The sequence below is a fragment of the Xiphophorus couchianus genome, chromosome 14, assembly GCF_001444195.1.
Source record: "Xiphophorus couchianus chromosome 14, X_couchianus-1.0, whole genome shotgun sequence".
NCBI classification, from domain to species: Eukaryota; Metazoa; Chordata; class Actinopteri; order Cyprinodontiformes; family Poeciliidae; genus Xiphophorus; species Xiphophorus couchianus.
Window position 1 is genome coordinate 11,705,552 of NC_040241.1, and position 27,415 is coordinate 11,732,966.

The window sequence follows — 27,415 nt, forward strand, 5'->3', positions numbered from 1 at the left end:
ACACACAAAAAAACAAATCACTACACACCTGTGACCCTTTGTCACAACAGCTGTTTTTAGGTTTGCCAGAGAAATGTTAAGTGTCAATATATTTCTTTCCTCATTTCTTTTTACAAATGCCACAATTAGCTTCAGTCACACATTTAAAAAAAATAAAAATTTTAATGTCATATAGTCATAGGATTTTTTTTTTATTTGTGCGATGTGGAAATTAAAAACAAAAATTCCTTCCCATGTATGCAAATTGGTTGATTTACATTGTACTGAAGTTTCTTCACTGAAAGAAAAACGACTAAACAAGAGACCGTAATGAGATTGCAATATGTAAAATGTATGGAAAAGTAAAAAGGAAAACAAACTGAAATTAAATTGCAATGGTATTGTTATAAAAAAGTGTATAGTCAGTGGCACAAAAAAATCCAAAACAGATGCTAATTACTATATTTAGTTTCAGAGACATACAAAAAGACTTGAAAATCTGTATTAGCAAAAGAGAAAATTCCCCCTAAAGTGCACAAACTGGCCAAATTTTACTCATGTTACATAGACACGGTTAAAGTTTTGTTAAAATAACATTTTGAAAAAGTGCAGGTAGGCCAAGGAGAGCTGACTATGGTGAGCAAGTTGTAGAGAGTTATTTTTTCTCTTTAATCACAGCCGAGTCATATGATCCACTGTGGTGACTGAAGGAAAGGAGGCTCAGGTTAAGCTGCGTCATGCTGGCCGCGGGTCAAACGAGGTCAAACAGGAAGTCCTGTGCAGTTTGGGTATTAGTCAGGACTGGGGTAGGGCGAGATTAGAGCTATGTGGGCGAATGGACTGTATTTACACAATGACCCTTGGACCATCAGATCAAAAGACTTCTTGCCTCAGGATTTTAAAAAACAAAGATAATCTGAAACTCTGATGGATATTCAAAACCAGGACTGCCTGGAAGAAGAGATTATACTTTTCAACAGATCTTCTCAGTTGATGACAAAACCTTTTGCATATTTGTATCGATAAAATCAGAAACAAACTTCCTTTACTTCTATTTTCACATTTTGCTCCCAGACTCTGAGTCGAAAAACCTGTGAAGAAGTTTACATCATTTTATTTTTGGATTCATACATCCATTAACTTCTTTTCATTTGATCGAGTCACAAAGGTAAAAGACCCAGAGGAGATTCCAAGACATCTTTCTGCTTCATAAAACTCTCAATTTGTTTTCTTCCAAGGGATGTCCAGAGGCCAGAAACCTGGCAAACAGAGTCTTGATCAAAAACTCAAACCTCATCTGACTCCTGTGAAAGCAAAAGAGTGGTGACTCTACTTAAAGCTCTCCTTGGATAATAGATTTTGTCGCCCTATCTCTGAAGATTAGCCTACCGACTTTAAGGAGTTAGTTCATTTAAGTTATTTGCATCCAAGAGTTCCTTCATTTAGTCACGAACCAGGTCTCACACTTATAATTGAGGATCCGAATGCAGATTTATCATCAGTCCACCAGTATCTTCAGTTCAGTACTTGAACTGCTGTGTTGGAAGAAGAGAAAAGACACACACCTTTTATTTCTCGCTGTACTGTTATTTCATGATAATAAGCAATTAACATGAGTATTGACAAAATTTTAACCTAAACATTCTTTGACTGCTGCCTCTGAGACCCAGCTACAGATTAAGCAGAAGATGGTGGATGGACAGATCATTTGAATAAATACATGATTCAACAAGTCATCATTTAGCTTATATTTAAAATAAAGTCATACAAGTATATTTTTTTTATTTAAGCAAGATTTTGAAAAAAAAAAATAAATAAACAGGATTGGGTTAACAGACTTTAACATTTTTACACATATTTGTAATTAAGACTTTTTGACCTTTTGTTATTCCAGAGCCAAAATATTTAATTAACAAATTTAGTTAATTAAATATTTATCGATGCAGTGTCGATAAAAGCCAACAAATTCTGAAAAAATAAGGATCAAGAGGACAAGACAAATCATTACAATACATTATTGTGTCTTCATAATGTTTTTCCATGTACAAAGTTTGAGTCTCCAGATATATTCAATTTAGTACTGATGAGGGTAAAATAGCTTCTGAAAGTGTAAAGTTAGATTACCCCTGCTATAGAACACAACATTAAACTCAACAACTAAATAAATAAAAATTATTTGAAATATTTTTATTTCTTCGACAGAAATAAAGTGGCAAATATACGGAAGAGAATTAGGGCAACTCAAAATAGCACAAAATTCTGACTTCAATCTCATATTTTCTTAAAATTCGGATTTTAATTTAGGAATATTCAGGTTTATTATTACCCGGAGTCCCTGAACCCCTTCCTCACATACCATGTTATCAGTTTACAGTATAATATATTTTACTCAACAGTAGGGGGGGGAGGAGGGGAGTAGTTTGTGTTTTAATTTGAAAGGCACAACCGGAAACCACCGTGTTGCCGCAAATTCAACTTCACTGCTTTCCACTAGTTCTACAGTCTAACTAACTAACCAACCCATCAGCAGACCGAGTCCGCACAGGGAAACATGGGACTGCGGAGTCACCGAGGGGGGGGAACTGTTCTCAGAGACCCACCACAGTAACTCTGACCGTCCTGGAAAAGAAACCTCCATCTTTTCTTCACCTGTTTTTCAGACTTTTTCACTTTGCTGAAGGACCGGAAGAGAGAAGGAGACGTTAAATGACATCCGTGTGTTTCTGATACCTGGGGCAAATTAAAGTGCCACACCTTCTACTTTGGACGACAGGTAGGCTCAAACTCTGTTTTATTTTTACTTTAAATAATAATGATAATTTTAAAAACAAAACTTACTTTTAAATGCGCTTCATGGTGAAGTTAGAGTTAGAAAGAGAAGTTAAAGAGGAGTAATTAGACATTACTTAACGCAGCGTCGACAGGTGGACGGTGTTAGCCATATGGCAGAAATCAGCATCACTTCCCAACAAGATGTAATAAAACACTATAGTAACAATAACGGCTGACATTTATTGCAGAAAACCTACCCCACGGTTAGCTTTTCTTCAGAGGCGTCAGTATACACCTGTTGCGCATCATGAATATTTATAAAAGCGTTACAAAATACTAAATATATGCGTTATTTATAAATAAAAGCGTCACAAAAAAGTAAATCCGTGCGTCATTCATAGATTACAGCTTTCACCGTGTGTAAGCTTTACCACAGTTCAATTCCTCGTTTTATATTTCTCTAAATATAAAATGACTTATATTTTGACTTTTATACTTTGTTTTGGTGATATCCTGCTCCATGGGGAGTCAGGGACATAAAAATGTCCATAACAGAGGGCTGCTGTAGAGGTGAAGTTAATGAGTGAATGCAGGGCTGTTGTTTGGTTGCTCCTGATAGGTGGAGGTGGGAAAGGAGGAGGTGGTCCTGCACACATGGCTGGCCTTGGCTTGTGTTTGCTCCTCTAACATGAGGCTGAACTCTGGACCAGAACAAACTCATGTATTACAGCGGTGTAATGCATCACTTGGTGTCTTGAATTTGCAGTGGCAGGTTTTTCCTGACAGCGTTGTGTTGTGGGTTGTCTAAGCCCCTCTCTTTTTTTGTTGCCTTTAGTGGCAGCTCGGTGCTTAAAACAAAGTATTAAAAGTGGATGCAAATGAATCGGCTCTGTGCTTTGTTGCTGCTGAGCTCGGGAGGACACCTGCAACAGGAAGTAAACCTGAGCTCGGCGCTGCTGTTTACATTGCGTTCAGATATCGTGTTGCACAAATGGTGTGCTAGAGATGAGGGAGGTGTTGATCTGCAATAGTGGGAAAACCAGTTTCCTTTTTAAAAGAACTATATTACAGCACAGGAATACAAAACTACAAACATTCAAAGCTCAGAAGACGTGACCAGCTCTGAGAAAGTGCTTTTTTCCCTCTTCGGCTTTCCCACATTTTGTGAAGTTAGTTTATATTGACATTTTCTGATATGCCAACATAAAAAAAAAAGCATAAAATTTTGAAGAGGAATGAAACCAAACATGGGTTCACGTTTTTTTTTCACAAAGACAATCTGAAAGGTGTGTTGTGCATTTGAAATCGCCCCCAGCCCTCTGCAACGCACACACTAACACGCCTTTGCTGTTACGTCTAGAAACGGGTTTTTCACATTTTTTGTTGCAAAATTCAACAAGTGCTGTCAAATTTGACGGGCAGTTGGACTTTGACCATGTCATTATAACACCTATGAAAATTTCAAATACAATGACTGGTAATACTTAAAATTATACTGAGAGCAATGTTTTTAGGCTGCTATGAACATAAACGGGTATTTTTGATATAGGACAGATTCTTACTCCTTCCCATCTCTCTTTTCACACACATGCTCATCTTGTCTGATGCCTGAAACTCATTAGTATCAAGTTAAGAGTCTAAACTTCATTGTTTTTGTTTAATAAAAGAAACGATCTGTAAGAAGCATCATGCAAATAACAAATTTCTTAATTTTTTATTGGTTTAATACCAGAAAACTATCATGTCCATTCCAGTGGACGTGGAGTCAGAAGGGGTTACGTGGCTCTACCATGTAAAATCCAAATAAAATACATTGAAGTTTGTGGCTGCAATTTGACAAAATCTGGAAAGTTTCAAGATGTCTGATAACTGCATGGCAATGTAAGATTTTAGTTTCAAATTCATTTTGGTTGAAGGTCAGAATAATTTTGAGGAAACATTCATGCTCGTTGTCTTGGTAATTATTCAGCAAGGCTGTGAAATTAACTGGAAAATGCCAGCAGCAGCAGCAGCAGCAGCAATTTTCACAATCAGTATAATCACTGTAATTGTTGTTTATCGAACAAAAGCAATAAGTTGCCTCTTTCAACTTTTCAGACAAAAGATGCTTTACATCATTACAGATGTTTGGTAAAAATGTTCCCAAAAGCACAATTCATTTCAAATGTCGAAGTGTGGAAAACAACTATCTATTTTAAAAAATATAATATCAATGTCAAATGATCACAATCATGGAAAAAGACAGAGAAGGATCTTATCAGTGATATCCGTGTCATAGATAGCAAAGCATTCAGTGTTTTACAATGAAATATTTTTCTTCGACTTCAAGAATCAGTGACTTTACAGTTTGTTGTATTTGAATACAGGAAAAAAGCTGGACTTTTCACATTTAATGCTTTTAATGAACAAGGAGAACAAAATCAAATTACAACTAATTTGGAGGTAGTTGGCACATTTCCATTACTGGCTGAAAGTTTGGTGAATGACTCATAAATCGAAGGCTAAGAAGGTGTTTTTCTTATCTGAGTGAAAATATGTGTTGAGTCTAACTACAGTTGGTGACATTACAATACAATATAGCTTTTTATTGTTTTCTCCAAGTCAGGTTACATCTGCCTAGATACAATGAACTCCAGTCAAATTTGCATTCTTCCTTTGTTTGTAAAGGAGGATGTTTCTTTTCACCTACCAGAAAACATGAATGCTGGATATAGTTTGTAAATTTGTCTTCCACAAGTTGCGTTGTGTATTATAAAAAAGAAAAGCTGCTCCCTTTTCTACATATCAACAAGTATATCAGGCACAACTTGCGTGTATTTTTAGTCAAATTGTGTGTCGTCTTTTATTTTGTTAACGCCTTATCTCTATATTTACTCTTACTTGAAGTAACATTTTTGTCTAACACCCAGGATGGTCATTTGGTAAATGTTTAAAATTTGACAATCCATCTGTTTTATCTCCATTTAACATGATTTGTGTAGAGATTGTGTTTTCTTTCTTAGTGCGTTTTATTGGACTTTTAAACAATAGACCAACATAAAGGATTGCATGATTGTAAACTGGAAGGAAAATGTGAGGTGTTTTTCAAATACTGTGCAAGTAAAAATATGGCGAGTGTGTTGTGCATTTGTGTTAAGCACTTTTACTCTGATAAACCAAAATAACACCCATTGCATACTGCAGAAGTCACCTAACTATTAATCCACCTGTGTCTGTATAAATCTGCATTATGAATACAAAATAAAAATTAACACTGCACATCATCCCCATGATGAAGCATGGTGGTGGCAGCTATGGCTGTTGTAAACAAATATTTTAGTAATCGAGTAAACTATCGATTATTCTTATGATTAATCGAGTAATTGGATAAAAAAAAAGATAAAGTAAAACATTGGTAAATCTCACATAACAGCAGTATTACTATCGCATATCAACATCAGTCCAATTTTTCACAGTTGAGCTTCCCCAACAATAACTTTTTAGAAAATTAACTCGTAACAATAATAGCTCACTTTCTGAAGAAAAGTTATACAAAAATCTGAAATTATATTCAATTCAACAATAAAGAGGCTGGCTCACAAATACACTTATAAAAAATTTCTATACTCCAGCTTTCATTTATGTATTCATCTTCAGTCAATTTAATAGATGAACTCTCACCTTGCCCAGACATTTATAGTTTCTGTGTTCATGTTAGCGACGAGATTTGACACCTTCGTTCGTCACACACAGAAACTCATCTACCAGCTACTTGCCGTCACAATGAGCTCCGCCTCTCATTTGTTGAGACCGGAATGATATGCAATCAATTTTCTTGTTCATCCATAAAGCTACACTTACTTTAATCATCTAATGCACAGCCGGCCGCAGTGTTCAGTCTATCCGCTCACCTGTATAAATACACCTGCAGCGCTCTTCCCTGCTGTTTGCTCTGAACCGCCATCAGGAAACAGCTCCGGGAGCAGAAAAGACTACCGTACTCCAGGCATCGCGCCAGTCATTTTAAGGATGCTTATTGGTCCACCGAAAAACGACAAAGACCCAGACATTATCACCGATCAATAAAATCCTCCCAGGCCGAACTTGAAAACTGGACGTTAAGCTGCTAACACTTAGCTTTCGTCAACAACTCAGGCGGAAGTGAGAACTCCGCGCAACACAATTAATAACCTGGCCGGAACACGGTGCGCTAAATAATAAAATATAACTTAATGAAGCTTCGAGGCAGATAAATTTTCCTTGAGGAATTTTAATAATCGAGGTACTTGAATCACTCGAGGAATCGTTTCAGCCGTAGTGGCAGCATCATGCGCTGGGGTTACTTTTCTCCAGCAGGAACAGGCGGATTCAGTAGGACTGAATTCATATGCATGGCAACTTTTCTGATTATCATTTACAAAAAGAAAAGATAACTTGTTTCTACCTAACAATTCTGCACTGCTTTACATAAAATCCTCATGAAATAAATTACAGTTTGTGATGATTGTAATAACTTGTGCTCGGCAGTTTCTAAGAACACAGTGATCTTCACTTTCTACTGACCTGAGCTTTACTAACCATGCATTATTTAAAGCGGCTCTGCAGACTTGTTTTCCTTCTGAAGAAGAGTTCAGGGCTCCTGGGCGAGGAGGAAAACAAGCAGCAGGCCTGCTTGCAGTGTAACACAGAACAGGGCAGAGCTATTGATAAGTGTGGGCTGCTGGGTAATACAGAAGAGACGGGACTTGTTTACTGCAGACTGCCGCCCGGGGCCGTGTGAGGGAGGCATGTTAGGAGACGGCACATCGCATTACACCCACAGAAAGACACCAGCAGAGCCAGTCAGCTTCACCATGTCTGAAATCTGTAGACGGGTTGTAATGTTTTCTCAACACAAGCTTTGTAGAAATTTATCTTCCATATGACTCACCCTGAATGCTCTTCCCTAATCACATCCGGCCTATTCAAATCAGCCACCTCGAGGTCACACTGCTGAACACACCTGTCAAACACTCAGATCTAAAGCTGCCGTCTCGTTCCGACCGAGCTTCGACTTCTTTCCATTCCGTGACACACGTTTAATAGTTTTTCTGAGCTTTTCTGTGCGAGCTGTAATTGAAAAAGTGGCACACTAAAACGAATCAGATGAAAAGCTGCATTTCCTTTATGGGAAGCGTTATCGGGTCAGGAAGGGGTATCTCATCATATGCTATGATAAGTTATGAAAAGCAGTACAAAGCTGTGGCTGAGGCTCCATCATTTTTCTGTCACTACAAAGACTTTGAAATACAGTGTTGACATCTTAGCTTGGACCTAAAAGCCTTCCAGCTGATAAGAGGTCTTAAAATGAAGCATCTTATCGAAATGCTGCGGTTTGCTTTCAGCTGAGAGTCACACAAGCAGCAGGCGGCAGGGAAATACTGTCAATAAAGGGATTGTTCTCGGTATTACTGCAAGACTTCAAGTTTGTCACTTAAATGATAGAAAAATCCAGTTGAAGCCAACTGAAACTAAAAGCTTGTCAAATCTGTGAGAAGGTTTGGTGGACAGTTTAACAAATCTTTTAATTTGAGTGATCGCTCACAAATTAAAATAATCTTCACACATCAGATGAGTCTTGACGCTACAGCTTGATGCTTGTCTCATGTGAGATTACATGTTCGCTGCCAAACTGTAGTTGGTGGCGACTTTTGGCAGCAGGGGAATAAACCTGTAAAGAGTTTTTTGATGCATTTGTACACAGTAAACCCCCAGCATTCACAGGAGTTAGGAACAACAACTAACTCCACATTCACACATGAGAGCCACTTTAAAATGCTTGCAACTGTCTTGTTTTGATAGTTCAGACACCAAATATACTTCTTTATGCATTAATATGCACATTAAAAACAGTCTTAGCACTTCACTAGAAAAGTGTAACATCTACTATTCTCTTTCTTATCTCGGCTCTTGGGGATACAGCCAATAGGCACCAAGGAAATTGAATAGCCTGGTAGATGAATTGAATGGACTTGTCCTGCACTTACACTTTGGATATCCTGAGTTCCTGAGTTTACTATTAAACTTTAAGCATCTCTGTTTTCTTTTGCTGCAAATGTCAGACTTTATAATCTCAGGAACTGTTTTTCTATAGTAAATAAAAAGAAAAATCTTGCACACTTCTGACTTCACAATGCAATAGAATCTTATTTATAAAATCATAAATGTATGCCTTTAATCAAGAAAAAAATGGCCTTTTATTTTGCAAATTTCCAGGCTTTAGACATCAGAGAAGATTCACGCTTTTTCTTGTAAATATGGAAAATAAATCTAGATGTTTCTTATTTGGCAGAAAATTAGTTTTCAGCTTTATATTTTTCTTGATTTGCAATGTTTGTATTACTCAATTTTATAAAGCTAGCTGGAAAATGTAAGATATGTAATGCAATTGTTGAATGTTAAGATTTTTCTTCTGATAAACAAACCAATAATCAAAAGTGTTACTATGTTATTGACATAGAACCCAGATAATAAGTAGCCTATCCAGCTACTGGAGAAAAATGAAGTAAAATGTAATATTTCCATCACAAAATTAAGGTTTTATTGAAGAGTTGCTTCTAGCTAAAGTCTGAGTTGTTTGCATTTATAAAATGTAGTGACAGCTTCTTAATAACTTTACCTTAGAAAACATTTATCTCAGTGTCATTGTAGAGAATAAATAATATCACAAATAACTATTTTATGCAGCTTAAATATGTATTTTAGAAGTTAAAGACCTGGTCAAGTCATAAACTGAACTATTTGAACATATTGTCTCAACCTGAGGGGATACTATAGACAATCTGTTTAAGGTTCTTATTATACAGGGTGTCACAGGAAGTTATTTCTTCCTTAATTAACACTGTCAGGAAGATGAAGAGCACAGGAAGATAGCTACATGCTATAATTCCACCAATTATAATAGGTGTACAGCCATTCATAACTCTAGGTCAGAGTTGCAAAACATGTTTGACAGCAATGAAATTAAATTAACAACATGAAGTATCTTGATCCAAAGGCAACAATGAGTTTAAAATTCACCCTGCTTTGCATTAGAGTAGTATAACGAGTTGGAGCAGATGACTTAATTTATCCCTGTCTCCCCCTGGGCTTTTGCTTTCTTTTGCAATGTGGAGACAGAGAAATAATCTTCAAAGTGCCGTTCCTCAAGACCTTTTGAAAATCTGAAACACAGTCATACAGCAGATTTGACTCTTTCAAAAGGCTTTAAAAGAAAACTCAACGGCTCGTCACTGTTCCTACAAAACCTTCACAACAAGAGCCTTAAGCATATGCTGCACCGTCAACTTCAAATAGTTTATGGTAAAACTAATTACAACAGTTTATGGTGCTCTGCTCATAAAAAACATGACAGCCTGAATGGTTGGTGTTTAAGGCCACAGGCTGTATTTAGTTGCTGACAGATATTATGTTATACAGGAGACATTGTATGCATGAGTGATGAACTGTTGAAAAAACTATTACTACAACATCTCAACTTAAAAACATCTCCTCTTGTACCTCCTCTTTATATCCACTCCTCGGTGTCCAAAATTTGAAAGAAATTAGTTTAATACTGCTAACATGCATAGAAGATTCTTTGCCTCTAAGGGTGTAAAATTATACTTAAATACAATAAAAACTGTTGCCAGTTGCCAATGTTTTCTGTCCACACCAACTAATTTGTATTATTGTAAAGCTGGCAGCAAGTACAGTTCTTCTCTTCCATGTTTAGAGATTGAAGCTTGTGCAATAAGGTGGTAAAATGGCCATTTTTATCTCTTTGTCACACTCCTACTACGACTGCCAAACCGCCGATGACACCGCAGTCACAGTTGTCACTACCAGTCCGTCTCACAACAGCAAGGCGGCACCTCGTTCCTCACGCCTTGAATCCCACTGGGATCTCACCCTGGCGTATTTGTAAGGAAAGACCATGCAGGGGAAAAAAATTGTACTTCTGATGCAGTGCCTACAAAGACGACACGTTAATGGAGAAACAGCTTCGGTGTGCCATCTGTCCCTGCAGAGGAGGTGATCAGAAAAGCCGAACAAAGCCATGAGCATCAAAACAGAAGGAAGGTTTCAGAAGGAAGGTTTACCTCAAGTATAAAACATCATATGTGTATCGGCTTAATCCAAGTATTTGAAAGAGCTTAAATACTTTGTTTCATGGACATCTGCAGCCAGTTCCTCCTATTATATAAAGCTGGGATGCTGTAATGTGATCCAGAATAATAAACATTGGGATTCTGGTAGAAGTTAGCCTAAATGAGGCTGACAATTTTTATTCTGTTCGGTTTTTTTTCAAAAATCTGTCTATTAAATCCCAGCCTGACATCTCTGAACTACAGGTAAAAGAAAAAAAGAAAATTCTCTCATTAAATAGGATGATAAAGTGACTATAACCATTTATAAGTCAGTGTATCAGTTATCTTAGAGACCAAAAAGTCACCTAGGAAATTTCACTATATGTTTTCAGTCTCTGTAAATTCCAGACAAACTTTCTTAAAATATAATTCAAAGTCCAGAATTTTATGGGAGGCAAATTACAAGGAGCCAGGCTGTTTTTGGTCTCTACCAGGACTCTTGATCAGCAGTTGTCTGGACTCTCTGGAGGTCTTTTATTGTTTTTCTTTAGACTTCAGCTACTTTTTCAACAACTTCCTGTCCTGTTCTCACAGCAAAAAGTCAGAGACTATCCATAGACACTTGTGTGTGAATGTGAATCAAGGTTTTAAACTTGTATGGTATCAAATCACAAAACAATTTCCATCATAAATATCATTTGCTCTGTGTCACGTTGTCAAGGGTGTTCCCACAAAGGTGATGATGATATAACCAGTTCCTAGCTGGTTGTATAGAAGAACCAGTTTCCACAACCCAGCCTCACGTCGTTATGACACTGTAAATGTTTCATCTAGTCAGTGTTTGATCCTCCCTTTATTCTTCTGAGATTTTATGGAGCATTGGAGGGTGAGACTTGTGAACAGTTTTCACCATCACAATTTGTTAATGCTCTTTTAAAAAGCAAATGTTGTTTATGAACGCTTCATTTTCCCGTCAGCCAGTCCCTGTTTGGATCATTAATGGCAGCATTGAAAAATCAGACGCTAATCTTACTTTTTGTTTATCCTGAAGCTTTGTGTCTTCAGGATAAGCAAAATCCGGCAGATCAAAGACAAAACACATTTAGGGGTTTTAAATAAGGGGCTAACAACGTTTTGATTGGTTGCTGGCCTCCAGTAGCCCACCAGTAACCGCTGATGAAGGCCGTTCATTTCTCTGGCTCATTTTGGGAGTCACCTTGTTGGTCCTAAACCACTGTATGCTGTCTGTCAAACTGTTATCTTTGGTATTTTCAAATGATTCTATTAAAAATCATGTCTTTTGTGGGAAAATATTAAGTTTGAAATTGTTATTTTAAGTTGTTATGCACAAAGGCAACAATGATTCATCGTTGGAGTTTGTGATTCTTTCTTATGCTCGCATTATTCATAGATCAGTTTTAACAAAAAAATAGTCCGATCCTGGATTGAAAAATGAGTTCAAACGTTTAACATTTTGGCACTCAAAGTGCAAAGAAAAACTGAATGCTTTTTCAAATGTCAGAATAACTAGTTCAGGAAATAAGAATAAAGTCTGTTTGCTTGAGAGGAAGGTCAAGAAACGAAAGATGACTCAAGACTTTTAACACGACTGTATTTCACATAAATATGTTATGAAGTTTCCCGGCGCTGCACCCATCCACCACACTAACATTCAGCATACATGACCACCTCTTCTGGCTTGCAGGAAAATTTCTACTGTATATCTAAAGAGGAAGTCATCTTAGGTCTGGAGAAAAAATGGAAGCACTGAAAAATCTGAAGATGAAAGATCTGAGGTTGCTTTTGGATATTTATTCACTTACAAAATATTCCAAAAATCTGTCATGGCTTATTCTGAATTAAATTCACAAAGTTCCCCCTCTGATAAAGAGCAAGAAACTTAAACAACAGACAGTGAGGTGGATGTCATGCCAGTTTTCCTACTTTCTTGTTACCACACCCTTCCCAGTGTCACCCATATGAATATGATCTCCCTTCTCACTGTCCTGTCAAACACATAAAACACATACTGTATACTGTGATGAGCCCCAATATGACTTTATAATGTGTCACATTATACACAGGGCTAACATAAGCTAAATGTTCCCAATCTCAGATAACCTGACTCTGGGACCGCGTCTTTGTTCACTCTGAGACCTACTTTGGAGAAATTACCTGCACACACCAGGAAGTCCTATGAAGTTTTGGCCGAAACAGGTTATTTAAGCTCCCTGTATTTGTTTCCCTACCTGTATTTTGGTCTTGAGTGATGGTTTGTGTAATGTTTAGACCAGCAACTGAACCTCAGCGCTAAACAGAATTGCTTATGGATGGATTTTAGTATTCCAAGAACACAGCAAAAACAATTGGTATCAGATATGCAAGACTGAGAAGAGGCCACTACAGGGTGTGGAGTAGGAATGTTGTGTGGTTAAAATCTGGAAATCAAATCTGCAAAGTGACATTCACAGGGAAGTTTACCAGAGTTTGGGTCTTTTTCTACAAAAGGAGCTGTCATCATAGGACGTCTCAAACTAACCAGGAGCCAGTTTGTACTTGTCTAATCTGAAGTTATTTTGCAGTCACTTGGGAGTGACTGCAATAAATATTATATCTACCACAAACAAGTCACTCATAGTTCTTTTAGTTTCCTCAGGAATAATTGTCTGTTTATTGGCCCAAACAGTCTATAGAAATAGGTTGCAATTACATCAAATTAGACTTCTGTTCTGAACGTTTCATGATCTCCATAATTTCTTTTACAATACTTAACCAATAAGTATGGTGAAACAAATACTAAATAAAAAGATAAAGTTCTGAAGGGTCCTTAAATGAGGTAATTCTACAGTTAAGACTTTATTTTGTATTTAATCTGGGTTTATTCTATTGTTTTTATGTGGCTGACACGCAGAAATGCGTAACTCCAATACTCTTTTTATCTCTATCCTTTTCTCTATATCTTATTCTATACCCCAAGACTATAAAAATATATATATATTTTTTTTTATTAATTTTGGGACTTTAAGTTGTAACTGTTTCAGTGATAAATACGGTGGAGTCAATGATTAATAAACAGCAGCTTCACAGGCTTTGTTGGTGCGTCTCTTCATCACAGCCTCCTCCCTATGCAAACTTTACTGGGAAAAATGTCATCATAGCACAGGCTTCACATTGAGTCTTAACCTGAAAGCTGGCACTCAAGAACCCTTTCTGCACATAAGAAGCTGTCCTGTTTAACTCTAACTGATATCCAAATAAGACTTGGGAGATTTTCAGCTGCTTCCATTCACTGTTCCTAGATCATGTGTAGCTGTTCTGTGTCGTTTCTGCTGGCCTTGATTAACTCCACTTCAGTGGGTCCTCACAGCTGTCCTGTGAAATCAAAATCACTTTAAAAGATGCTCTGCATTAAACAAAGTGTTAATTCTGTTCATAGCAAACTGTTGACATTTTTTTTTCTAGTTTAGTTTAGGGTTCTGTCATTACTTTTTTTAATTTATGTTGCGGAAAGTAGTTTTAAGTACTTAAAATACTGTAGGAGACCAATCAGTGACTGTTCTGTAGAAAAATGTTTGCTCTCATATCAGAGGATTGTGCCGGTCGTGCTTACAGTATCACATACATCATCATTTTTATTTTATTCATTTTATTGTATTGTTTTCTTTTTGATGCAGCAGCTTCATAAAACTAACTCACACAGTGTTGTTACATTTTTAAGTGTTTCATTCACTCTGACAGTAAAATCGTCCATTTATTGTAACACAAAAAATTCCCGTTTATGAATAAGAAAGATAAAACTGGAAGGACTATTCTCAGCCTTGTCCTTCGAGGAGAGATTTTCCTGCTGTAGCGAAAGCTCATGAATGTCCCTGACTGCCAATTCTGCAGGTATTCCCTAGATCAATCCATACCACATTTCGGAGACACTCTACAGCAATCTCGATTTTATTGCACCTGTTTCTCCGAGATGAAACGTTTCAATTTCCCCTGCAGGAAGCTCACAAAGTGAAGAAATGGGGGCCCGGCCAAGCTGAAAAATCATTCTTCTTCAGTAATCGTCCGGCAATCTTCCCCATCATAAAAAAAAAAAACGAGAGCAATATGTAATATATTGAATGACACAGGCAGCAGATAAGGCACTATTATTGCCAACCAACAATGGCCAATAGCTGCATGAATGATGGTCATTTGATGCACAGATTGAATCTGTGATCTCATTATGAGTTTGAAAAGTCTCCAGGAAGGCTACATAATTGGTTATTTGGATGTTCGGATGTGAGTTTCAGCCAGCAGAGACCTGCTGTTGTTGCTGCTGCTTATTGTGAGAACCTGCAGGAGGTTGGGAAGCCTGGTATTACTGATGGGTTTGCAGAGTTGTTTAGAAATTCTGCAGGTATTTCTGCAGAATTACCTGCAGAAATAAGACTTATAGCCCTTCCCAGATTGAGGGACAGTAGCAATTTCTTATGTAAGACCATTGCTGATGTGTTTCTTCAAGGCATTGTCAGTGTGACGCACTATAAGACCAGAATCCAATGTGAATGATGCGGAGAAAATCATGTCATCCTTTACCTCACAGATTAAAAAGAAAGCTCTTCTGTTTTCCAACAGAGAGCTTCAGTGATTATTTTTACCCGACCATCCTCCTCGCTGTGTGTGGTGGCAAGATAAACTCGGGTCTTCATCCATTCTTTTCAGTTCCAGTTTCAGTTGTTTTTAATTATTGATCAAACTGTGTTAGCGAGTAGCTCCTTCTTTTGAGTTTTTTCTTTTCCTGTCTTAGAAAGATTAACACGTATCTGTTTTACTTTAGTGAAATGTTCACTTGCTTTTTTCTATTTTGAAGAGTGCACAAAACCTTTTTGATATTCTGGTAATGTCAAAAAATTTTGCAATTGCAGTGTTTCCGTTAAATAAGAAAAGAAGTTAAAGTCACACGTGAATAAGTCTGTTAAAGTAATAGGTTGTTAATAATCATGACAGCGACGGATGTAAACAGTTAGACAAGATATATTTATATTTCAGCTAGGTAGCGCTCATCCTCAGCTATCAGAGTAGACATCAGTGTCTTATTGAGGCATTGGAGCGACAAGCTATAAGGGTATACATATATGAGGCATTTTTGGGAAACTGGAAGGACTATTCTGCCAGTTTTCAATTTTTTGCAATTTTTCAAAAGAGCTACGGATTCAACAGTTTTGAATGATAAACTCAACCTTTGATGATCTGAGCGATGCTGTTAGACCTCTGGTGGACCCAGCTACAGCTAGCATGACTCGTGGTGCAAAAAAGATGATTCCATTACAGAGAGAGTTTAAAGCTCTTTGGATCTGAGAAGACAAGATGTGTGAAGTCATCAGTGTGTAATAGTTACGGTTACTTATGGTTTATGGTTATGTTTTTTATTTATTTATTTAAATTTTTTAAATATTTTTTTTCAAAACACTACTTGTGTACCTTCAACTAATTTTTGTAGCAAATGTAATGTTGACTGTTGATTAGACACAGATTTTTCCTTCTTTGTTGTATATTTCCTTCAGACCACCAAAGTAAAAGCCGTATATATTTTACTGCAGTGACACCTAAGGTTAAAACTGGATCTGCATGAAGTGTAGAATATTTCAAAGCATTAACAGCAGAGTCGGTGTCGAAGCTTTTCCAGCATGGATAACATTCAGCAACGTTTCTCAGTAGTGCAGTTCCCATCATCTCCAACCTAATGAAGCATTTATCCTGACATGTTTGTTAGGTCATGTTTAGGTCACTTTGTTAACCTTAAATTACATGAATTCATGAGCTAATATCACAAGCCTTGTGCAGATGGAAAGACTGAGTACTGAGTTATTTGAGGAACAAGTAGCTTCAAAAGCTGAAAGCACTCAGCTCTGTTGTATAAAGCGAGTTTATTTGGATTCATTGTTTGCTGAGTTGCAGATATTATTTACTCTGTAACCATTTCCTCCATTTCTCATTTAACAGAGAAGCTTTCTTGCTTTTGTCTAGAATTTGAAACTGCAAATCAAATTCTTTGTTGAATTGACAAAAACAATCACTTTAGAGAAGATCCTAAAGCTGCCAATTGTTGCACTTCAGCAGAATAAAGTATTTCTGTCTTCTATCATCTTAGTCAGCAAACACATTGTGGCAGCTACAAGTAGGCACTCTGGAGCCTAAACATACCTTTTTTCGGCGGGGAGTTGTCTTTGACTTTAAAAGCTAACACTCTCTCCGCTATCTGGGAGTCTTTTTTAGGTGGCTCTGTTGCCATTCCTGGCCTGCAGGACGAGTTCTCCTCTGAGGGGACTTTTTTGCTGAGCGGGAGCAGGATGGTCAGCCCGAGGCAGTGAACGCCACAATCACATTGTCAGCATTCAAACAGCCCAGAGACTCTTTTTGCCTTGCAAATGTGCAACTCAACCCAACTCCGATGCAAACCAGCTTTTTCCGACCCAGTGAGGCGGCCATTAATCATCCTGTCTGGCATGTTTGCTCTCAGTGGACGTTGAAGTCATTCTCTTCACTTTAATCGAATATGCGCATTGTGGCTAACCATAGTTTCTATCACTGTGTGCTCAATAAAATGAAGTATTTCACGTTTTTATTGCTGAATTACATTTTCAGGAGACTGAATTTAATTAGACTCATTTATCGCATTTTTAGGAATATTTTTTAAGTATTAACAGAGTTTGTGTACTGGAGAAGTGATTCTGAAATGTTTCTTGATGTAGAAAAATGTTTATAATTTTGTACGTAAAGTACAGGGACTCTTATTGCTGATATCAGTACTATGGTCCCAATAATAGATCAGGGCCATCATTTGTAAAACATAAAGATTAGCAGTCAACAAATCCTAACGAAAATATAAAATGACAGTATTTATAATAGATACAGTGGTGTTTGTGATATGAAAAGCTGAGACTGAGTCTTCCATTAGTTCACATACAATGTGACGTTTATTTTTTACTGTTGCACCATGATGGACTCCTGTCACAGCAAGCAGTAAATCAATTAATCACATGATCATTTCCATTCTGATGATTTAATATTTTTTGATCAGCAATTTTGTTTACAGAGATGCTTGCAATTTGTTTGCATAGTCAATTTTATTTATAGTTTTAGTTGTGTGTGGGGTTTTTTATTTTGTTTTATTGGTCTTTTTTTTTTTTGTCCGTTTGTTGGATATTTAAAATATCTTCCAAAGTTAAGCATTGAAAGTTTATTGATCTTCGAGTAGGCAGACTTATTGTACCGATATCATTATATTACTTGAAAATGGTCTCAGAACAACAATATTATCATTAACAATATAATAACATGTAATTTCTGGGACAGTATATTGTCCAGAAATATTATTGTTACATCATAAAAATATGGAATTTTAACTAGGCTTGAGCCACTATACATAAATTTATACATTTAAAGCATAAGATTTGAGTTTCTTTTTGCACGTTTCTTTGGCATAATTATTCATTATTGCAGTTTATAAAACTTGTGGTAAAAAGGAACTACACCTCTCAGGTTTTACATATGTTGTACACATTCAGTGTTTTAAGCTACATTTAGTCAGATTTAAATCATTTTAGCACTTAGTAAACACCTGGTTGTTTCTTTATTAAAGCCCCAGAACTGATAGAGGGTGTATCTGCTTTCTTATTGCCATGACTGTGTATTTGGCAGGATGGTGGGCTGTGGATGCTTCCCAAATTAATCCAAGCAGCCTGGACGACTTTGAGGCAGGCACATTAAAAGCACCCCTGAGAGCAGAAAGCAGCAAACACATATCAGTGAAATATGGGATATACATAATGCACCAGAAAAGAAATGCCACTGCAAAACAATAAAACAAGAGACGGAGTGTGGTAGATGAAATGGAGGGAGAAATCTGCACATCCAGCAGGCAGAGGGGACGGAGAGGTGGAGCTCTTCGGAGGATTATTGACCTGCTCGAACGTGAACTGTAATTGTAAAAGTTGGCTGATTGTGACTGCAGCGTTCTCTCAGGACCAACGCAACTCTGCATGGATGTGACGCTTCTGGAAGCCCTCAGGGGAAATAAGCTCCTCTCCTGCTCCGCTCCTGGAAGATAAGGGACCTCCAGCTGGGTGGGTGCCCTGCCAGAGCAGCAGTGTGTGAAACAGGGTCCGCTATTTAAAGTGCAGCCTGTCGCAGCATCCGGCCCCGGCGGCGACTCGAAATTGCACTCTCTTGGTTTTTAACCGTGAATGTGTCGGAGGCCTGCGTGAACGTGCCGATGACTGTGAAGCGGAGGGATTGTTGCTGCCAGGTTACGGTCAAGCCCAACTCAAATCATAAGGGTCCATTTGGATGAGGAGAATACGAGGCACTTGGAGATGAGAGGATCGTCATCATGATGAGTCTTTTTTTTTCTGTAGCCTGAATGCTGACGCCCACTTCTGCCTCTAAACTCAGCCGCAGACCTGCAGGAGGATTATTAGATATCTTGGGAAAGCTAAACCAGATTCTGTTGCTTTTCAACAAATATATAAGGCCTCCACCTAAAGAAGGACCTGTTTGTGATGAAACCTGTGCAACCTGCTATTACATGAATAACCCAACCGACCTTGCAGCTGTTTAATCAATACTAGCATAGATCAGTTTCTCTGATACCAGCTGGAGGTCAGGCACTTTCTTACATTCCTAAATCTGGCTGCTTTCAGCAGGGATGCTTAAGCCCAACAAATTTCATAAAATGACGCAACAGCTGCCATAGATTGATCTCAGGTTAGCAAGAAATCCTGAAAACGTATCACTGAGCCGCACTGATTCTGCTTCATAGTTCAGGTTTTAGCCCAAAAAATTAAAGCTCCAAGTTTTATTGGATGATTTCATTGCTGCAGTGCTTGGAAGCAGTCACGACTTTAAACTGAAATATCAGGAGACTGTCGTAAAGTGAGTCCTCACAGGAGTACTATGGTACATCAACAACATTTTCTTATTGCTTTTAATAGCCTAATGAAAAACTGCTTCATTTCAGATGTGCTTAAGATCGTCTTCCTTCATACATTAGGGACGGGGATCTTGAGGCACTTAACGGTTCAATTTCATTCTGTTTCAGAAAGCTTGGATGCAATTATTGAAATGAAATCAGACTAGTATAACGCTTCTTCCTTTTTCTTTTTCTCCTTCCTGCCCACCTTCCTTCTGCACTTCAATAGGTTCTTTAGTACATCCTTGTTTGATTACCTTCTTTTTTGGATTATTTTATTCCTTCCTTCATTTTCCAGTATGTGGTTTGTTTGGCGATTAGGGACCAAATCCAAAATCCTCAGATCTCCACTAAACACTTCTAAATGCCTATTTTAATAGTTCAAACACCAAATATACCTTAATATGCGTTAAAAAGTATTGAAACCATCTTAACATACAGCAGAGTCTAATATTTACCACTCTTTGGGGGACAGCCAATCAGCACCAAGTACATTACTTGGTGCTGAAGACACTTTGCAGACGCCAGCCAATAGCATGTCAAGTAGCTTTGCCCCAGGTATTTCAGCTTCCCAAGCTGCAACATTCCTTCAAATATTTTAGATATGTGCTACAAAAAAAATCCACAAATAGACAGATTTTCTGCAAATAACTTAGGGTTACATTCCACGTAAAAATCTACCAATAGGTGAATCTGCAAATAAACGGAGGCCCAGTGTGAAAGTCAAATATTTGACAGGAAAATCTGGAGAAGAGTGAAACACTGAAATCCCTGTTGGTGACATAGATTTCTGTATATCTGTAAATGAAAGAGAAAGACAGATGAAGAAGAGAGGAGGTGGAGTAAATGGAGATGTCGGCGATTTGTGACAGAAAAATATCTGCAAGAGTGACAAGAACAGCTTACGAGACATTAGCGAGACACGCTATGATGCATAGTTTATAGATGGTGAAAATAACATAAGAGCAAAGCTGAAGATTTAAACTACAGTCCTATGGGGATCAGTGCCTCTACGTCAGTCAGGCAAAGCTCCTCGCGTTTATTTTTCATTAAAAGACACTGTGTCCTCTCCCTCTGTCAGTCTCTGTTCCTCCTTCACTTTGAGACAAACTTATTCAAAAGTCACTGATTAATTATTTACCCAGGCAATGAAATGCCACAGCCTGGTGAAGCACACCACCAGGAGAGAAAAGGTCATTCCCATCCTGAATGTTGTTACACGATCTTTCACACCCACGCGCAAACACACACACACACGGACAGACACAGAGATGCAGGTGATCGATGGCAATAACAACTTTATCAGCGCTTCAGGCAAACACAGCTTTCATCGTCGTGACCAAACACCAATAAAACCGAGAGCAAAGCTAAGTGATCAGGTGAAATCTTTAGGAAAAAGCTTTCATTACAAAGCCGTTCACATGTCAGAGGTGATCAATAATGCTCCCTGATTATCAATCTGAACCTGAGACCCGTAACCTGCTCTTGATCAGCTCAAATATGACGTCCCGTCTGTGGGTTGAGTTGCTCTGTTCTTGGTGCTGCGCCATTTACTTCCTAGAATGTGCGGTTGCTTAATATTTTATTGGTTTGTTAATGTGTCTCCACAGCAACACAACACATCTGGCCAAATGGGGTGCCAATGCTGCCGGATGGTGAAAAGGTAAGATATTATTTTAACTTTATTCTGTGTTTTTGTATCAGTTTTACTTTGCTTTCTTCTCCAATATATTGTGAAGATTTTTTTTTTGTTTAAATGAAATTCAGTTTTCATATTTATTTTAATTGGGAACAAACAAATGATATTCTATTGACAATCAAAACATGAAGATAAAATGTATGAAAATTATTCTCACTCACCAGAATGTGAGGGAAAAAAATGCATATTATGCTGTTCCAGAAATATAACTGTCTGAACTTTAATTGTCTGTAAGAAGACAAATAAAGCAACAAATAAATAAAAACGGGACCAATGCAGCAGATAAATTATTGGAATAACTCATTACTATCGCTACTGGTTAGATTTATATTAAGCTAATATTTAACACTTTAAAGTAAATTTGGATTATGAAAATCTGTTCCTCTAAACTAAAATCACACACCCAGTATTCGCCGAGGTTAGCTAAAATTTGTGAATATCTGAGACTTCCCCCCGAAAAACACTTAGAACCGCCTAGTTTAAAAGCTCAGACACTAAATGTAACTTATATGCCTCGATGTGAACAGTGGAAAGGGTTTTAGCCCTACCGCAAAAGCTAATATCATCAGTAATATCATTACTATTTTGATCTTTCTGTTGTTTCCTTTGTTCTTGGTTTTCTGCCATATTCATATTAAAGCCCAAAGCCCAATGTAGTGTCACAGTTTAATTACAAATTTATTCATTCATGTTATGAATGAAGACCGACTGGTCTAAACAGAAAATGAGTGGAAAAGCGGAGGAAAACTTCTTGACTGACTCATTGGATTGTTTCGAAATCTACTCACTTCATCTTTTTATACTTAACTTTACCTATTTAGTCTCGCCAGGCTTTCTGAATTTGCTATTTCTTGTTTTAAACCAGGTGAAGTTCTCACTGTCAGGCGAGGAAGCAGCTCTACTGTAGCTAAAGCAACAGGAAGAAAAAGTTTCCTCGGGTTGCTTCGAGCTGCACTTCTCTGACTGAGAGGAAAAAATACCTTCTAATAACCACATGACTACAGAGTTGATTCACTTTGGGAACAGTGACTGCACTGCTGCAGGACCATGCGTGCACAAATTGAGTCCATAGTGTTGAGTTTGAAAATACTTTTGAATCTGATTGTTTTTAAGGAAAAACATGCAAAATATCTTGTGTTATTTTAGATCAAAACATGTTTTAAATTCAAAGAAACATCTGCGTGTTTAACTCCCGTTAACCCAGATCTAATGACAGCTGCACCTCTGAATGTTGTCCTTCTCTCTTTCATCCTCTCACTGTTAGGTTCCTCCTCGGTGCCGTTTCCCGCTTTTTGCTTATCCACATAATGATTTCTTGTCTCGTCTCCTGTAGACAGAGAGAGCTCCATTTATAACACGTCTGCACAGTGCGCCTCACGTGGACTTTTAGTACGAACCGTGAGTCGATATGTCAATAGCCAGCACCCTTGGTTACTGTATTTTTCTCCAGGACTGTCTGCTCATTAGAAGCATACAATGTATCGTTGTCAAGGCTCGACGTCGCCGTGCTTTCCGAGGTGAGCGCGGTCACAGAGCGCGGCCAGGAAACGACTTTCTGATTGGAGATTAACGAAGGGCCTCAAAGTGCTTTGCATACCAGCGTAGTAATCCCTCAACCCCTCCCCCACCTCTTTCTTTCACACTTTTTCTTATGTCAAACACACACATGCGAATGCTTGTGACACAAACACATACCTCCGTAATTGTGGGGAGTGTCACATTTCTGGGATTAGCAGAGTTTGAGGCTTTAGGTTACTGGGTCAGCGATGAGGACCCGCCGTCCACCCAGTAAAAATAGAAAGTATATAACTCTGCTGATCTGATAAATGAGCAATTAATTAGAAGCATACACCTGAATTTTATTGTACATTTCTTTGGATTTGTGTTAAAGCTGCCTACTTCCTGTATGGTGGACAGGAAACATCCAGGAGCTGCAGAAGCACAGCTATAAACATCAATGTACTTTTTTTTTGCTTTTTTATAACTTAGCAACACAAAATGAGACATATTTGCAAGGTGGGAGTAAAATGATGATTTAAATTCTTTGCAAATAAAATCTGGGGGGAAAAAGTCCATCCTAACCTGGTCTGTGTTAAATCACCCATCCTCTGATCGGCTTCCCTGTCCCTGCCTAACCTCACAGCTTGAGCCTGCCTTTATTGTGTTTTATCGTGGAGTTGGTGTGCCAGAGCTCTGCCACAGATAATATTTTATGCAGATAGAAAAGGTACATGTTGGTCCCCTGCATAGTTTGTGGCAAACTGGACTAGTTGTTTTTATGTTTGTTTTTTTTCTCCTTAAAATGATGTTCTGCTTTGTATTTCTCATTGTAAACATTGGAGGACTGGAATTGCAGATCCTGGACTTTAACTAGTGTCAATATCATATTTGCCTAAGATTTGACAAAGTCATAATTAGGGTCCAGGAAGCGCTTTTCTCAGTCTTACACCTTATCGATCACATTAATTCAGGAGTTTCCTTCTAAATAAGCATAAACTAATAAATATACAGGGTTTCAGTAAATACTTTGGAGCAAGAGTCAACAACCTTTACAATCCTTCAGTCCAACTAAAAAAGACTTGTTAGAGCCACAAATGATACATGACCTTTAAAAATTGACTGCAGGAAATTTATTTGAAATATAGGTTTGAAAGTAAATTAAAAAAAATAAAACTTATGCAGAAACGAGAACGTATATGTTTCCTTCAGGAAGATGTTGAAATTAATGAGAAAAAATTCAATCTAAGACAATATCGTTAGCATTTTTAATTCTGTCATGGAAAATCTATTTATGCCATTAAAAACCTGCATTTGTGAATAACTGCAAAAGATGACTTATTTAAGTGGAGCTCTGGAGCCACAAGTTGCAGACCCCAGATCTAAACTCCACATGAAAATCTGTGAATACTGAACCGCAATTAGGAAGAGGATCACAGTGAAACAGTAACAATCAGCACGATACTGCCAGTGTTTGTGGTAAGCAAACTTTGTCAATTAGACCTCATCTAGCGACAATGCTGTATAGCTCAATTTTTTATCACTGATAGAAGATAAAAAATAACCCAAAATAGACACAGCTGAAGCACCAGCTTTTAAAAGACTTCCTTTGTCACACATTGGCATCTGTGATTCTGACATCACCTCCATTTACAAGAGAGAAGCTGACCCACTCTTATCTAGACTTGAAATATGTTCCAGGTATAAAAATAAATGCCTTATTCCTTGTTCTGTTTGTCCACTACAGCAGGAAGCAATAAGAGAAAATCACAACAACAGGCCATGTGTTTGTTTGGCTCTGAGAAAATTGCTTCGAGATGAACTGGATGGACGCCTGTTGTTGATGAAAATGCAGTTTCATTCTCCTGCCAGGCTTTCTCATCCCCCCTCTAAGTATTATTGGTCGTTTCTTTTTCCTTAGTTAAGCACAAAGAGAGCCTCTCGCCTCTCTGAAAACATGCTCAAGATTTCACCTTTGGCAGAGGACACAGCAGCAGAGCTGAGGAAATGGAAAACATTCATTTTCTCAGCGTTCTGCAGTGAGAAGATGAGGGTGTGAAAAAAGAAAGATGCAGGGTAGGTAAGAGGTGCTTAAGTCAGAGGGGTGAGGCTGTGTGTGGGCGGCTGGAAGAGGACGGAGAAACCCGAATCGGTCGATACATTTGAAAACGATCTCCTTAATTCTCAGAACTTGGGCTCTTTGCTCAAAGGACGCTCGGATGGAGAAGCGTAACGTTACAGCAGGTTAGAGTCGCAGCTGCATCACGGTGACATTGAAGGAGACAGAAGGATGAGAGCAGGGAGCACGTTAAGAGACGCGAGCTGGAAGCAGCTCAGCTGGAGTCAGGAACATGGTGATGAGATGGAGAAAACAAATGAAAAGGTCGTCATGAAAACAAGAGGCTCACAGTGGGTGACGTCTGACAGCATCTTACAGGAAAGCCTCCGCGCTCTCAGTGGTAGGGTCTAAGTGTGAACGAGTCAGCCTGTTCTTCTGTCCTTGAAGGAAAATCCATCAGAGTGGGATGGGGGGGGGTAGCAGAGCCAGTGAACACAATTTTCAAAGGAAGTGAGAATTAATTATCAAAATCAGTTTTGCAGACGTCAACAATCAGGATTTTCTGCTATAGAAAAATTGTTTTTTTGATTTACTCAATGTGAATTTAAATCATCATTTCTTAATTCGGCCATTCATTATCCAACTGGTTATATACTAAGGGAAAATGAGGTGGTGTTTTCATCATTATTGTTGCACATTATTATAAATCTGTCTGTGCTGTCTCACAGATGAAGTGAGACCCACTTTTTTACCCGGTGCTAATGAACAACCATCATTCTGTGAGCTTTTTATGAAGTCCTGTTCATGTTTATGTCTCGGTGCAGTGGTGGCTCTTGGATAAATCCCACCCTGGGCAAGTCCCGCCTTCTGCTATCTTCTAACCAATCAAAATACAGGAGAGCTATATTCCTGGGAGGTCAAATTGTCTTCCTCAGGGCTGCCAACATCCAGTGATGTAATGCGACATGATATGATCTTTTTATGACAGTCTGAACAACAGACTTTCGAATGCGACCCAGGCCGCTTGCCTATCCGATTCATCCGAACTGAATGTAACTGATACTCAACAAATCTCACTATTCTGCATCCTGATACGCGCAAGCGGGAAGAATAACAACAACCATGATGGACTATAATGAGAATCAAATTGTTAATATGCTGCTCCGGTCGGACAACGACTTCAAATACGTAAGCTATGCAAACAACTAGGGGTGGGAATTTATCGTATTGTTTATTGTTATCACAATAGTAACACAAAATGTCACCCACTCCTACAACTGACAGATGCTTCTTTATCCGGTCCCTTCAGCATCTCTCCACCCAAAAGCTGTTCTACTGCCGCCCTGGGCAACTGCCCATGTCAAAAACTCAATCCATCTCTGTGATTTACATTTCTGTGTCTTGACTTCCCCGCAGCTACATCTACGACCCTTCAACGGCGGTGGATGTGCGGAAAAGCGACTCTGCATCCAGCTCCCTCTACCAGGGCCAGCACCACGTGGGCGGTGACCCCGGCCGCAACCCGCAGGGCGACCACACCAAGCAGAAGCAGGGCTTCCACAACCTGGGCTACAGCAAGTCCAACAACAGCACACTGAAACTGGAGCATGACAACAACCAGGTCAACCACAGGCTTCACTCGGCGCCGTCACTTGCAAAGGAAATGCACCAGCAGGCGAGCGCGCCTCCCGCAGGTGGCAGGCTGTACATCATTGAGCCAGAGGCGGTAGGACGACGATGGATGGACATCGACGCAATCCAGGTGCCTATTTACCCCAACGTACAGCAGTACGAAGACCACAGGAGCTACAGCGAGCCGCAGCACGAGGCTATGACGAACGGGTGGGACAGTTCCATCACCACCTGCAGCATGGCAGGCAGGAGCCCGTCGGTGGACGAGATCGACGAGGGCGTTGGGGGGACGCCGGAGCATCTTTGGGACACCGGGGACGAGGGCAGCGTCTTGTCCGTGGACATCCACACCAGCACCACCAGCTTGTCTTCTGGTGGCACGAGGGATGAGGTCACGCTGCCAAAGACTGCGGACGTTTCCACCGAGGAGAGCGGTTTCTCTGTGACGAAGAGCGAGGATGAGGAGGAGGAGGTGAGGAAAGACCAGGCGGAGGTGCAGAGCGTCACGGACTCTATGGTGGCAGAGGCTCTTGCTGCTTTGGAGGCCGCCACCGCCGGGGAGGATTCCGATTAAAAAACGAACCCTTAAAGCTACAGTATGTAACTTTTACAAACAAAATGTGATTTTTAAATATTTGTGGAAACTGTCACAATTTCGTGACGATATAATATGAGACAGATAATCTGTGAAAAGATCAAGATCTTCCAAGAAATGTACCGCTCCCGGTCAAAAACAACCAATC

The 27,415-nt window shown here is 38.7% G+C and overlaps 1 protein-coding gene across 1 annotated transcript; it reads left to right on the forward strand.

The window, feature by feature from the left end:
- Window positions 1-2,473: 2,473 nt before the first annotated feature.
- Window positions 2,474-27,415, forward strand: LOC114157934 (uncharacterized). The gene is made up of 3 exons (XM_028039156.1): window positions 2,474-2,752; window positions 21,396-21,448; window positions 26,457-27,415. The coding sequence occupies exons 2-3, from the start codon at window positions 21,417-21,419 to the stop codon at window positions 27,244-27,246; spliced, it is 822 nt and encodes a 273-aa protein (XP_027894957.1). The 5' UTR covers window positions 2,474-2,752; window positions 21,396-21,416; the 3' UTR covers window positions 27,247-27,415.